The sequence below is a fragment of the Erythrolamprus reginae genome, chromosome 2 (genome assembly GCF_031021105.1).
Source record: "Erythrolamprus reginae isolate rEryReg1 chromosome 2, rEryReg1.hap1, whole genome shotgun sequence".
In the NCBI taxonomy this organism is placed as follows: Eukaryota; Metazoa; Chordata; class Lepidosauria; order Squamata; family Dipsadidae; genus Erythrolamprus; species Erythrolamprus reginae.
Genome location: NC_091951.1, coordinates 262478442 through 262493064, shown reverse-complemented (window position 1 = coordinate 262493064; position 14623 = coordinate 262478442). Strand labels below are relative to the sequence as shown.

Sequence of the window (14623 nt, the reverse complement as noted above, 5' to 3'; positions counted from 1 at the left end):
TATTTAGCTATGCTGGATGACTCGACAGATACACACACACACACACACACAGACAGAGAGAGAGACAGACAGACACAGACAGACAGACAGGACCAGATGGATAACATGCTTTTTTCCTGAAAAAGCTTGCTACCACCCTAGCTGAACCTTTGTGTACAATTTTTGATGTATCATTTCAAATTACTTCTCTGCTTGACCTATGGTCATCAGCTCTAGTTCTACCAATTTTAAAAAGGGTGACTCTAGTTAAGTTAAAGTAACCCAATTTCTTTCTGTTGTGTTAGATGCAAAGTTATGAAATCAATCGCAGTGGAGGAAAAAAGTATTTAGTCAGACACCGATTGTGCAAGTTCTCCCACTTAAAAAGATTTGTTAAAAAATCAGACAATGTGATTTTTATATACTGTACCATGGGAACGTCTGAGCATGTGCAGAAGTCGTATTTCCGGCACTGCGCATGCGTTGCCATCTTGGTTTTGGCTTTTTTTTTTGCAATTTATTTTTTAAAAAATTATAGCAATAGCATTTAGACTTATATACCACTTCATAGTGCTTTTATAACCCTCTCTAAGTGGCTTACGGAATTAGCATATTACGCCCAACAATCTGGGTCCCCATTTTACCCACCGCGGAAGGATGGTAGGCTGAGTCAACCTTAAGCCGGTGGTGAGATTTGAACTGCTGAACTATAGCTTTTGTTTGACAAATTTCAAGAAATAAATAAATTGCATTTGGCAATCTTTACACTTGCCCATTAATCCAGCTCAAATTTACTGGTTCATATTGGTTTTTTCCCCCAAAGCTAACAATGTCAAAAGTCAAGTGTGGTGTAGTTTCCACACTTCTGCTTCCTAGAGTTGGTGTTTAAGTGTAAGCATAAGGTTTTTCTACGAGAATCTAGATTGACATATACTTTCAGCTCCTTATCAACAAAGTGAGTACAAACTGTTTGGATCTGCATAGATATCTGAAGAGCCAGCAAGGTAGAAGAGCTGAAATTGGGTTATCATTGCAAATAACCAATGTCCAGTAAATTTATTTTCATTTTTTAAAAAATGAATATTTAAATTTACTCACTTCACTGGAAATGTTGCTTGGTAATGGTTTCTTAATATAACATAAACTGCCTTTAGCATCACTTTTTAAAATATATATAATCATGTCATAATTAGCAGCATTTATTTGAAATAGTCATGTTTTTCAAGAATAATTTTTTTTTGTATTTAATTATTACTAGTAACCTAACATCCAACATCTTGTAGTATTTGCCAGGATATATATTTTCAATATGTAATTTTGGCAATAAATCAGAAAAATGTGACATTTTTTCCATTAACGTATTAATATGTACAGTACATTTTTTGGGGTGTACTAAAATTGTGTTTTTATGTGTTTTTAAATTGATATATGAAGGGAAGGAGGGAGGGAGAAAAGGGAAGGAAGGAAAGAAGGAAGGAAGGCAATTAGTACAAATCTGGTGGCAAATGAATGTTCAGATGAGGATCGTGATTTGAATGTGTAAATCTGGTTGCTATAAACATTCATGTTTAGTATAATATGCTACCCAGGAAGTTCAGGTTTCAAATCATATACAAGGTATGGCATCTGACGTTTCTGTTCAAAAACTTTTGACTGATTTTATTTACTTAAATAATCAAGGAACTCTTTCCTCCAAGCAAAGGCAAAAAGAAAGGAAAGAAGAAAAGTACAAGCTTTATAATAGGAACAGCAACTCAACTTTAACTACTCAATACTGGCAGTATTCATGCTACTATAAAAAAACTTAAGAACGGTGTAGTAATTTTCCCCCTACAATTATTCAAAATTACATTACCCTTACTGAAAACTGAACGGCTTTTAGTGGCTTAATTAAACTGTAGCTGCTTTGCCATCTGGGTACAGCTTGTCTAGCTGCTTTTCACAGGAAGATCTTTCACTGAATAAATAGCAGTTTTGTATTAGGCAGCAGCTGCTAACATGTAATCTTTAAAATACAAATGATATGTCCTAATAATTCATATGTGCGTGTCTACAAATGTATGTATAATTTTGTGGGGAATTGATTGGGTTTTTTAAAAAAAAAATCTTATTTTTTTATGACTGTTTTACCCAAATTATGTTGTCTCTTAATAATTTCTTTTACAAAGATAAGGACGTATAATCCATATCTTTATAAGATCACTGACGATATCGTATTGTGAGTTTGGAATAGATGCAAAAGAGGAAGGAAAAAGAAGGGGGGGGGAGGGAGAATTAAGTAGATCTGATTTTTATGGCTCAAGTGGTTTCATTAAATTAGAGTGCTGTGTGCTCTCGTTCATTAATGAACTTGTGCCATATGCTTTAGCTGTTCTGGTCAATAGCCGATAAAGAGAAGCTTGTGTTAAAAAACATCTCTGGATAAAAATATGCCTGTGATGAGCTTTTATCAAAGGACTTGCTTTGAATGCGGTAACTACTACCGAGGCAATATGGCTCACAATTTGCGACCCAAAGGTAGTCCTCCATTATTGGAATACAGCCTACTGCGCTTCACATTACACAGATGTGAAGGCCTGATTATAGCAGCTTCATAATTAACAGTGATCCGATTTGTTTTGTGGCATAAATGGTGCATGTGTAGAACATTAGCCATGGCACTCTCATTCAAATGCAACTCAAGGGCTCAGCGGCAGGCGGGTCACGAGCTTCAGGGAGCAACAGCACAAGTTCCTCCATATGTTCTTGCGGCATCTTACCCGGGCTACGAGTGCAAGATAAGTTCCCCAAAGAACCTAATCGTGTTCTGTAATTACAGCGCGGCTTTCTGCTGGCGAGAAATGAGGGAGTAGCGAAAACCCTCATCAGATAATTTGTAAATTACTTTACATGGCGGATGCCTAACTCAGTTGGTTTTCAACTGCGGAAATTATAAATAATTGTAACAGATGTGGCAATATGGCTGGCCTCCAATAAATGAGGCCCTTGATAATTTGGCCAACCCTTTGACAGGCCAATTTAATAAAATGTGAACAAAATCTTCTTGCTAATAATTTATCATCCCTTTTCCCAATAGAATAAATTTAATTACCCTAGCAGTTAACAAGGTCACACCCAGATGCCAAACTCAGCTACAGTTTTGATAATGCAATCAGGAATTGAAAGGTGATGACAGTGTTGTTGTTTTTTTCATTACCTGGCTTCACATAAACACAGGTGGCGTAGCGCTCTTGTCAGTTTTTAATAATTACAGGCCATTATGGAATGCATAGTTAGCAGATTGAAAACCACACTTTAGTGAATTTGTTTCAGTATGATTGAGTTTCTAATGTATAGAGATGATAATACAGAACAGGAATTCCTGGTTTACCCCAAAATTGTACAAGATTTCATTTCCACAGGAGTAATTTACACATTTCAGGGTATCTGACTAATAAAAGCGAACACGTTAGGAAATAATAAATATAAGAACAAATGGAACATTTTGTAATGAAACCAGCTGTCATTTTGAGCTAATACTGTATGTTACGATTTGGTACGATGTTACAAGTCATTACACTGGAAGAAGTGTTAAGATTGTCCAATCTGACTTCTTAAATAAAACTAGCGTCCAGTAGTTAGATTTTAATTTTCTGCATATGGAAAGAGTGACCAAAAATTACCACACTGTGAAGTATTTAATGCTTTCAGCAAAAAGTTAGTTGGGGGAAAGATCAGAAGCAACGTGAGAAAATATTATTTTACTGAAAGAGTAGTAGATCCTTGGAACAAACTTCCAGCAGACGTGGTTGGTAAATCCACAGTAACTGAATTTAAACATGCCTGGGATAAACATATATCCATCCTAAGATAAAATACAGGAAATAGTATAAGGGCAAACTAGATGGACCAGGAGATCTTTTTCTGCTGTCAGTCTTCTATGTTTCTATGTTTCTGATTACCCATTCAGATAATTCAGTCAGCAGCATTTAGGATTTTTTTTAGATTTATGTTGCAAGTTTGTTTCATTGGAGTTTAGGAGGGTTAGATTGCCATTGCAAAAGATCTGAAGACGGAAGGTAGATGGCAATAAAGAATTAATGACAGAAGGGTGAAGAAATTAGCCAGTCTGCTAGAATGTAAGCTGTAGATTATGACTATATAACAATAGAAAAGCAATTAATAGAGGCAGTGGAGTAATTGCTGCCTGAAAAGCAGTTAGTGTCTGGAGTCTCCCAAGTCTTTCCACTGTGTCCCAGATTTATGGAATTCATGTACAGTACACTTAAATTTGTCATTTACTCTTTCCCAGCCTTGATTCATTTGTCAATATTTGTACCGTTACACGACACCTCCTACTTTTGAGATTTCACAGCAGGACATTCTCAGCTCTCCAAATCCTAACCTGTTTTTCAACTATTAACTTACATGACAGAAGTCGTATTTGGATACTAAAGATACTTTATTGCAGTCAAGAAGGAAGCCATTCATAAAAAGACGAATGGCCTTCTACAGAGAAAAGAGATTTCTATTCCTTTTCTTGTTATTTTTCTGAATGAATGTGGCATTTTGGGCTTATTGACCTTGTGCTCAGAGATATTTATATATTGCTCTGTTCTAACCTGAAGAGTACTGGCTGTTGCCTCATTGAATTCAGTTCTTATGCCACCTCTTTTTCACATTTGTCTTTTTCCCCCTCTCTCCAAGTCTTTAAAGTATCACTTCTCCTCCACCTTCCTGGTCATACATGCTGTAGGATACTATGCGTCTCCTTTGATTGCCTTTGATTTATTTATTGTATTTGATGAACTGTCTTCTATCAGGCCTCCTAGCTCTGACTTAGTGTTACAAAAATGAGAAAATATTTATTTATTTATTTATTTTATTTTATTTTATTTTATTTTATTTTATTTTATTCGATTTTTATGCCTCCCTTCTCCTTAGACTCAGGGCGGCTTACAACGTGTTAGCAATAGCACTTTTTAACAGAGCCAGCATATCGCTCCCACAATCCGAGTCCTCATTTTACCCACCTTGGAAGGATGGAAGGCTGAGTCAACCTTGAGCCGGTGATGAGATTTGAACCGCTGACCTACAGATCTTTGGGATTTTTGTCCCTTCTGTCTTTTTAGGCTGGCTCAATGACTTAAAGCAGTGATGGCAGGTGCCAAAAGGATGCCTGCACATGCAATAGTATGTGCATGCGTGCCCACACCCATAATGCAATGCCCTCCACCGTGCATTTGCATAACACTCCCCCCCCCCCGCTGCCCGCCTGCGCAAATGCACAGGCCTCACTGAAACCTCTGGACTTCCGGTAGGTCTCTTTGGCTGTTTTTCACCGTCCCCAGACTTCAGGAGGCTTTCCTAAAATCTGGGGAGAGCGAAAACAACCGAAAAGAAGGCCAGAAATCAACTGGCGTGCTGGAGCTGACATAGGGCAATGCCTCGTGTGCCCTCAGATATGGTTCCATGTGCCATAGGTTCGTCATCAGTGGCTTAAAGGAACAGAGATGATCACCATCCCCTAAAATTGGTTAAAACTAGCAGAGTAAAACCTGCAGGGACTCCTATACCTTTACCTTTCCATGAAAAACCAAGCGGATAAGGGTGGCATCTTCTGTCTTACTCCATTAATCATTGTAGAGCATCTTTATCAGAGCCCCCATGTCAGCCAAAAGAGTTAAGTTTTAATATTCTCCTGGAAGGTGACAGGGACCGCCTTCTGCTGCATGAATCCCAGCGACCAGTTAGGTCCCACAGCAATGTCGCCTGGTGGGACCCAGGAGAAGAGCCTTCTCTGTGGCGGCCCCAGCCCTCTGGAACCAACTCCCCCCAGAGATTAGAACGGCCCCCACCCTCCTTGCCTTTCGTAAACAACTTAAAACCCACCTCTGCCACCAGGCATGGGGGAATTGAGATCCTCTTTCCCCCTAGGCCTTTACAATTCTATGCATGATATGTATGTATGTATGTATGTATGTTTGGTTTTTATATTAATTGATTTTTAATCATCAATACCAAATTACTATTGTACACTGTTTTATTGTCGCTGTTAGCCGCCCCGAGTCTCTGGAGAGGGGCGGCATACAAATCCAATAAATAAATAAATAAATAAGATGTCGTCTCTGGTAGCAGTATGTTCCAAAGACAGCTTCTCAAATACAATCAATAAAAGGAAAAAAAATTGAAAACCGAAACAGTGCTTTATAAAAGCCATAGCTATTGATAAAAAATTTGCAATCTTTTTAGAGGTTTCTGGCAAAGAAATACACATCGTGAGAGCAGTAATCTTATAATCACAGAAGTAATTAAAATTAGTGATAACTGGGGCTATATCAGCATTGGGTTTATAATGGGCAATTTATCTGTCTGTCTGTCTGTCTGTCTGTCCGTCCGTCCGTCCGTCCGTCTGTCTGTCTGTCTGTCTGTCTGTCTGTCTGTCTGTCTGCCTGCCTGCCTGCCTGCCTGCCTGCCTGCCTGCCTGCCTGCCTGCCTGCCTGCCTGCCTGCCTGCCTGCCTGCCTGCCTACCTACCTACCTACCTACCTACCTACCTACCTATCTATCTATCTATCTATCTATCTATCTATCTATCTATCTATCTATTTATATTTCTATGACACCCTTCTCGAGGCGACAATTATACGTGTGATGCACACTCAGCTTCTATATCTGAGCATGAGTGTGGTTTTCACATAGGTGTCTGTTGGTTATTGTTCTTATGGGTAGCAGCCAATTCATGCCAAAATTAAACATAAGTCTCCTGGGAAGGACATATGGGATATTAAAACACAATATAGAAGTAGTCCAAGATTGAGATGGCTCTGCCCATTTGAATAGTTAGGTACAAAGGTTAGAAAGTGTCAGCGAGGAAAGGCTACAACCTGCCAAGTCAATGTTAATCGATATCTTTGCATACAGCCAAACCTGTCCAGCGAGTAAGAAGTTCGTCAAAATGCAGAATTAAAAGCATCCAATAGAAGATGCAGCCTAATTTTAACCATATTTGAATACTAGAAATTAAGTGAGACTATTATCAATTTGAATATTTAAGTCCCATAGTTTTATCTAGCCAGAGTTTTATCTAGCCAAGCGCAAAAAGTATCAGGAAGGAAAGATCACAATATGCTAAGTCATTATTTGTACAACTTCCCTACCCCTAGGAAATCTGTTCCCTTCCTCTGAGAACTACTCATGGGTAGCAGATATAGAAGACCAATCAAGTAGCTTTAATTTGTGGAAATATGGTGAACAGAACACTGAAAGGAAATATGCAAGAATGTCATATAAATGCTACATTTATTTGTTGGTTTATTTATTAGATTTTTATTCTGCCTTTGTTTTGGGTGAACTCGGAGTGGCATACATATTCAGTCTCCTGCCTCTTAGTTTCTTTACAATAACTACCATGTGAGTTGGTAGTTATTGGGTTGGGCTGAGAGTGATTGACCCAAAGTCACATGTCTATGGGTAGACTGGTACTGAAGGTGTCCCATTTGCTAGTCAGCACTTTAGTCAGTAAACCAAACTTGGGATTCAGACAGCCCTATCTGCCTGTTTTCCCCCCGATACAAGGAATCCAGGTAAGTTCCATCTCCAAAGTTCTTCCTTCCATTCTTCAAGATGGCAATGGAGAGAAAAAAGAAAATGTTGGAAAACTGAATGTATTTTAACTGCCAACAAAGTCATAGGTTTGATCTGTGCTGTTACAGGGAATGGTCCAATAAACCTGCCATCCTTTTCTTTAAACAGTTTTGTAGAAGTGAAAAATCTAGCAGAAAACTGTGCTTAGGGAGCACTTTCTTGGCAGTTACTGTCAGCACTTGTGTTGGGATGAAGCACTTGATCCTAAAGAAAGGTTGAAGTTCCTGAAGAAGGCAAGAGCCATCTGGAACAAAGAGCTAGAAAGTGCTGGGCAGCCGCTATGAGTATTAACCATAGGGGATCTGAAATGCTGTTACCTGATATTAATATGATTATAACTGAAAGCCATAGGTTAAAAAAACTAAATCCAATTGTGTTTCTGTTTAGTTTACATACCAACAAAGTTATTTCTGTAAAGTGGCATTTGTCTCATGTTTCTCTATGATGAGAAGAAGGCATCCCTTTTACACCTGATAATTAACGTGCAGTTTTCCATAAAGTTTAATGAAAATATTAATTTTCTTGTTGTATTGTGTTTTAATTGGTTTAATTGCTTTTATGATTGTTTGATACCCAGAGAGTCACTTGTTTGAGATGGGAGATTATATCAATTGAATAAATGATTGAATGAATGAACGAATGAATGAATAAGATTCTAAATGGTTTCCGTCAAAGCAACATATATAATATAGTGAACCAATAAAAATAATTATCTCTTACTAAACACTAACCCAAGTTTTCATGGCGGTGTTCCCAACAGTGACTTACCTTCAAAAGGCCTCAGAAATAACCAGATCTTAACAGGTTTTCAGAATGCTATGAGGCAACGTTCAGCTTGTGTCATAGCCCCATTGAATTCTGGTTTGTCAGAGTTGGAACCAGGATCATCAACAGGGCTTTGTTTGTTTGTTTAATTCGACTTCTATGCCGCCCAATCCCGAAAGACTCAGGGCGGCTTACAACAACAATATAAATACAAAACGATAAAAAGAAGTCAAATTTAAATCTAAAAAATTATAAAACCCTAATTATAAACCCCATAAATTAAGCAATCACAACAACATATATTCTAAACATTCAAACGATTTGGCCATGATAGTTGTTAATTCACGGCTCACAGGCCTGCCGGCAAAGCCAGGTCTTAGTGGCCTTGTGGAAGGCCAGTATGGTGGGAGCAGTACGGACATTGGGGGAGGGAGTTAATTCCATAGAGCTGGGGCAGCAAAAGACAAGGCTCTCCCTTGCAGCATTGCTTAGTGGATGGGACCGGAAGGAAGCCAACTCTGTGTGCTTTTATTGGTCTTTGGGAGGTATGCGCCAAGAGCCGGTCCTGTAAATAGTCTGGTCCTGAGCCATGTAGGGCTTTATAGGTAATAACCAACACCTTGGATTGTGCCTGGAGACTAATAGGAAGCCAGTGCAGCTCTCAGAGCATAGGTGTTATATGGGTGTACCGGGGTACCTCTATGACAGCAGGCATGGTTGCATTCTGGACCATTTGGATGGCACATCTCCTGTGGAATGTCTGGAGAGTCCAGGGCTGAGGACGATGCTGTTCCAGGACCATTGGAGGAGATAAATCTGCCTGCTCTCACAAACGCAGGAGAGGATTGGCAGCAGACAGACAGTGGTGATGACAAGCAGCAGAACCCTTTTAATGAGGAAGAGCTGCTTCCCTCATCTGATCCAAGGGCATGAAGAGTGGGGGAAAGGGAAGCTCGAGGGAGTTCAGTGAGGCTGCTGGCCAGGAAGACACCTTACTCCTCACAAGAAACACCTGGTTGAGCTGTCTTAATCAGAGGTCAGGGGGAAAGTGTCTTTGTCAGAAACAATTATTTGACTTGGGCACTTCCCTGGCCTTTGTAAAATATGATTTGGATCGTGTTTTCCCTATGTACTCTGACCTTGTCCTATGTGGACTATGGATCTTCCCTTGTGGACTTTGCCCCTTGCTTTTGGACCTCAACCTTCCTCCTAGTCTTATGAATCAGCTCTGGTGACTATTGGCTTTAGTTTGTGGACTTGTTGCACTGACTCTGGGTGGCTGACTTTGGGAAAGTTTGAAGTGGAAGTTTACTGGCACTTGTAGGGTGGGGAGAAGGAGGAGGAGGCAGAATGAACGCTGGCAGCCGTGACCACGGTGCTGTCCCCCAGAGCCAAATCTGCAGCGTGACTTCCCCTTCCTAACTGCCTGGCTGAGAACGGAAAAGAGAGCAGAGTTCCGGGACCCCCCCCTCCTAAATGCATCTCTTTCCCCCCCTCTTCCATCAGCTTCAGAGCCACCCTCCTCCTCCGCCCAGCTCTCCCCACCCTGTCCCACGGGGCATCCTTCTAGTTCCTCACGTGGGCCAGGAAGACCCCAAGCTCTTCTCCCACACCGAGCGCAGCTGCCGGTGGGGTTTCCCCTCAGCCTGGCTTCCATATACCCTGTTTCCCCGATAGTAAGACACCCCCGATTGTAAGACGTATCAGGGGTTTCAGGGGGGTCGGCTAATATAAGCCGTATCCCGAAAGTAAGACATATGTCTTACTTTCGGGGAAACACGGGGGTATTGGCGGGGGGGGGGGGCGATGACGTCGCTTCCAGCTCCCCGCGTGCCCCTTGCCTTCGCCTCGCCGCGGCGCCACCGCCTCTTCCCCTGCCGAGGCTCGGCTGCAAGCGGCCAGCGAGGCCGACCGGCTCCGAGGCGAGCGGCCGGAGCTGCGCCCTCCTTCGCCCGCCTCCTTTCCGGCAGCTCGCCGCGGCGCCACCGCCTCTTCCCCTGCCGAGGCTCGGCTGCAAGCGGCCAGCGAGGCAGGGGAAGAGGCGCTGGCGCTGCGGCGAGGCGAGGGGCGCGTGGGGAGCTGCCGGAAAGGAGGCGGGCGAAGGAGGGCGCAGCTCCAGCCGCTCGCCTCAGAGCCGGTCGGCCTCGCTGGCCGCTTGCAGCCGAGCCTCGGCAAGGGAAGAGGCGGTGGCGCCGGTGGCTCGGCTGCAAGCGGCCAGCGAGGGCGACCGGCTCCGAGGCGAGCGGCCGGAGCTGCGCCCTCCTTCGCCCGCCTCCTTTCCAATGTAAGACATACCCCGAAAGTAAGACGTAGTGGGGCTTTTGGGGGTAAAAAGAAAGTAAGACACTGTCTTACTTTCGGGGAAACACGGTAGGCCGGGTGGGAGGGCCTGCACAGCTATTTGTGGAAGAAGCCATTAAAGTGCCTCGGAAGCCAAAGGAGGGGGAAAAGACCCACCCAGGCAGTGAGGAAGGGGAGGTTCTGCTGCAGAATTGGTTCTGCGGGACAGCGTTGTGGTCCTGGCTGCCGGCTTTCATTCCGCCCCCTTTTTCTTCTCCCCTTTCTAAAAGCCTTTAAAGTGCCTCGGAAGCCAAGGAAGGTGGAAGAGACCCACCCAGGCAGTTAGGAAGGGGAGGTCCTGCTGCAGAATTGGTTCTGGGGGAGAGCATTGTGGTCCCGGCTGCTGGCGTTCATTCTGCCTCCTCCTTCTTCTCCCTGCCCGCTCACGTGTGCTTTCATTCCCAGCAGCCTTTTCACTTGTTTGTTCCATCGGGAGCGGATCAATAGGAGGAGGAGGAGGAGGGCACGCTTCTGCTTCTCCTTCCGCCATTTTGGCTGGCAACAGTCGGCGTTGGCACTCCGGAGGCGGGGAATCCCAGCGGGGGTAGCAAACAAAGGGAAATCCCCATGGCGGGGCAGTAAGAGAGTGCATGTGCAGTAAGAGAGCTCATGGACCTGGGCTCAGGTTCATAAGGTGAAAATGGTTCGGAAGTAGAGGCAAAAAAAATCTTAAACACTGGGTTTCTATCTCGAAAAGTTCGTCAGTAGAGGTGTTCGTAAGTAGAGGTATCACTGTATTAGTATGGGTCTAATTTCTTCCACTTGATTCTCAGTCTTTTATATAAACAATTGGCTTTTGTTATTTAAATTTACTTAATTAACATGCAAACATGATGTCATTGCAAATGCCACTCCAACTATTGATTTATATAGATTTTAACTATTGATATTCTAAGGTATTGTATTTCCATTTTCTAGGAATTCCAACAGTATTCTTTAACAGAGCTCAAATATCTTGTAATGTCTCAAAAGACTGAAATAGAGCTTTTGCAAAAAAAATTGAAAAGAACAAATCGTTCATTGGCAAATCATAGTCTTTGCAGTAGAGATTTCTTGGATTGCAATAGTACAAGAGCTGGGAAAAAATACAAGGTAGGAAAGCATTTATTGCCTTGTGTATTTGTGTCAAAATGAGGTTGGCAAAGTTTGACATTTTGTTCTGGGACTCGGATAATAACAGTTTTAATAACTGTCAATGCTACTTATAATTCTGGAAGCTTTATCGAAGACTGTTTTTATTATCTGCCAAAGACTTGTTAAAATAACTTTTGGGAGTAGGAAGTTTTACCTTATTAAACACTGGATAAAGGATTGTTAATTTAATGAAATTATTTAAAAGTTCAATTCTTTGTAGAATTCTTAGATGAATATTTATTATTTGATAATGTTTGTTGTCTGTTTTTTCCAAATAGATAAATCTGAGGTTAAGTTAAAGAAATCAAGTTTGGATTTAAAAGTTTGTAATTAGTGAAAATGCTGAGTTAGGAGTTTATACAAATGATGTTACTTTACTTTTAGAATTAATTACCGGTTCTAAAGGCAGTAATTTTACATTTATTTTGTTTCTTAGAAATTTTTTTTAATTCTGCTTTGAAAGCTTATGCCTTGTTTCACTGCATCATTAATCAGAGCACAAATAATGCAACAATACATTCTATTAAAGTGTCTGCTGAGACCTGATACTCAAACATAATTCAAATAAAAAAAGATAGTATAATTGTGAGAAGTAATATATTTTCTGCATTGAGATTGCTACCTTGACTGCCACTTGCTTTTCTGGGTCAAATTTAAGATGCTGACGTTGGTACATAAAACTTCACACATGTTTAGACCAGTGTTGGCGAACCTTTTTTTCCTCGGGTGCCAAAAGAGCATGTGCACGCACTGTTGCACCTGCGTGAGTGCCCACACCCATAATTCAATGCCTGGGGAGGGCAAAAACAGCTTCTCCTGCCTGCCCCCCCCCACTGGAGGTCTTCTTCTAGGCTCGTGTTTTGCCCTCCCCAAGCTCCAAAGGTTTCCCAGGAGCCAGAGGATTAATTTATTTATTTATTTATTGGATTTGTATGCCGCCCCTCTCCGCAGAATCGGGGCGGCTAACAACAACAATAAAACAGTATATAGCAAAATCCAATACTAAAAACAGTTAAAAGCCCATTATATATAAAAACCAATCATACATACAGACATACCATGCATAAAATTGTAAAGGCCTAGGGGGCAAGTATATCTCAGTCCCCCCATGCCTGGCGGCAGAGGTGGGTTTTAAGCAACTTTTGAAAGGCAAGGAGGGTGGGGGCAATTCTAATCTCTGGGGGGAGTTGGTTCCAGAGGGCCGGGGCCACCACAGAGAAGGCTCTTCCTCTGGGTCCCGCCAAGCGACATTGTTTGGTTGACGGGACCTGGAGAAGACCCACTCTGTGGGACCTGACTGGTTGCTGGGATTCGTGCAGCAGAAGGCGGTCCCTGAGGTAATCTGGCCCGGTGGTAAAAACGCCCTCCCCATTCCCCAAGAGGCTCTCCAGAAGCCAAAAACGCCTTCCCAGAGCCTTTTTGCGAGCCAAAAATCAGCTGACCGGCACACACATGCACGTTGGAGATGAGCTAGGGCGACGGCTCGCATGCCAGCAGATATGGCTCCACGTGCCACCTGCGGCATCCGTGCCATAGGTTCGCCATCACTGGTTTAGACCCAAGATCACCCCTTGCTATATAGATCATCTCATACTCTTAAGAGTGTAGTGAGGCACTTTGGATGCAGGTTCCATCTGATATAACACCAGCAAATTCTACCTTTTCCATTGTGGGATCCATAATGGTCTACGGAGAGGGACGGCATACAAATCTAATAAATAAATAAATTATGGAATGATTTGCCATCTTCCGACTGGCCTATCTATTTACAGTTCAAAAAGGGTCTTAAAAACCTCTTATGAAAGAGTAAAGATAGGAAACGGTCCTAACAGTTTGAGGGTAAGGTTAGATCGCCTGAAATTTCAATTTCAAGATGGACAAAAATAAAACCATTACTTTTTAAGTGCTTCAGAATTTGGACTTGATGTATCTGTCTATCTACTCTTAAATGGGCATTTGTAAATACCAAATTTGTTATAGGTGTTGATGCCATTTTATAAAGTGACATTTCAGTATAGCAAATTGACTTGGAAAAATTGTTCTGCAATGCAATTACATAATAATAGAACTCTTGATGCTCATGTAGATCATGTAGAATCTTTGGGAATTTGGTAATATAAAATGCAATGAATAATAATAATTATGGATAATAAAACTCTGAAATTTATGAGCTGAATGTGACCTAGGAGGTCTTCAGATCCAGTCTGTAGAGATTCAAAAATGACTTTCTTGTCCCACAAAGCTTTATCTAGCCTGTCATCTTTCGCTTCTTGGAGATGAATACTGGGAAGGGTCACTTCAGTGTTCTATATTCAGAAGAAGGTGGTTCTTTTGTTCTTGTGCACAAGTAGTAACATTGTTGGCCTCCAAGGTGCTCTTGTGCAGAACTATAGTTACTTCTGTTAAATATTAAATACAGTGATCCCTCGATTATCGCGAGGGTTCCGTTCCAAGACCCCTTGCGATAATCGATTTTTCGCGATGTAGGGTTGCGGAAGTAAAAACACCATCTGTGCATGCGCGCCCTTTTTTTCATGGCCGCGCATGCGCGGATAGTGGAGTTTGCGTGGGCGGCGGGGAAGACCCGGGGAAGGTTCCTTCGGCCGCCCAGCAGCTGATCTGCTCGGCAGCGCAGCGAGGAGCCGAATCGGGGTTTCCCCTTTGCGTGGGCGGCGGGGAAACCCCGATCTTCGTCTGATCGCTGCTGCTGCGGCCGCCCAGCAGCTGATCTGCTCGGCAGCGCAGCGAGGAGCCGAATCGGGGTTTCCCCTTTGCGTGGG

At 42.3% G+C, this 14623-nt stretch overlaps 1 protein-coding gene across 2 annotated transcripts in view; it reads left to right on the top strand.

The window, feature by feature from the left end:
- The window catches only part of CNTLN (centlein), a 243510-nt gene that overhangs the window by 90785 nt on the left and 138102 nt on the right, over positions 1-14623 (top strand). For both annotated transcript variants that reach the window (XM_070742532.1, XM_070742531.1), the window contains exon 9: positions 11628-11801. In XM_070742532.1, the coding sequence (XP_070598633.1) occupies positions 11628-11801 (174 nt within the window). The remainder of the gene's footprint in view (positions 1-11627; positions 11802-14623) is intronic.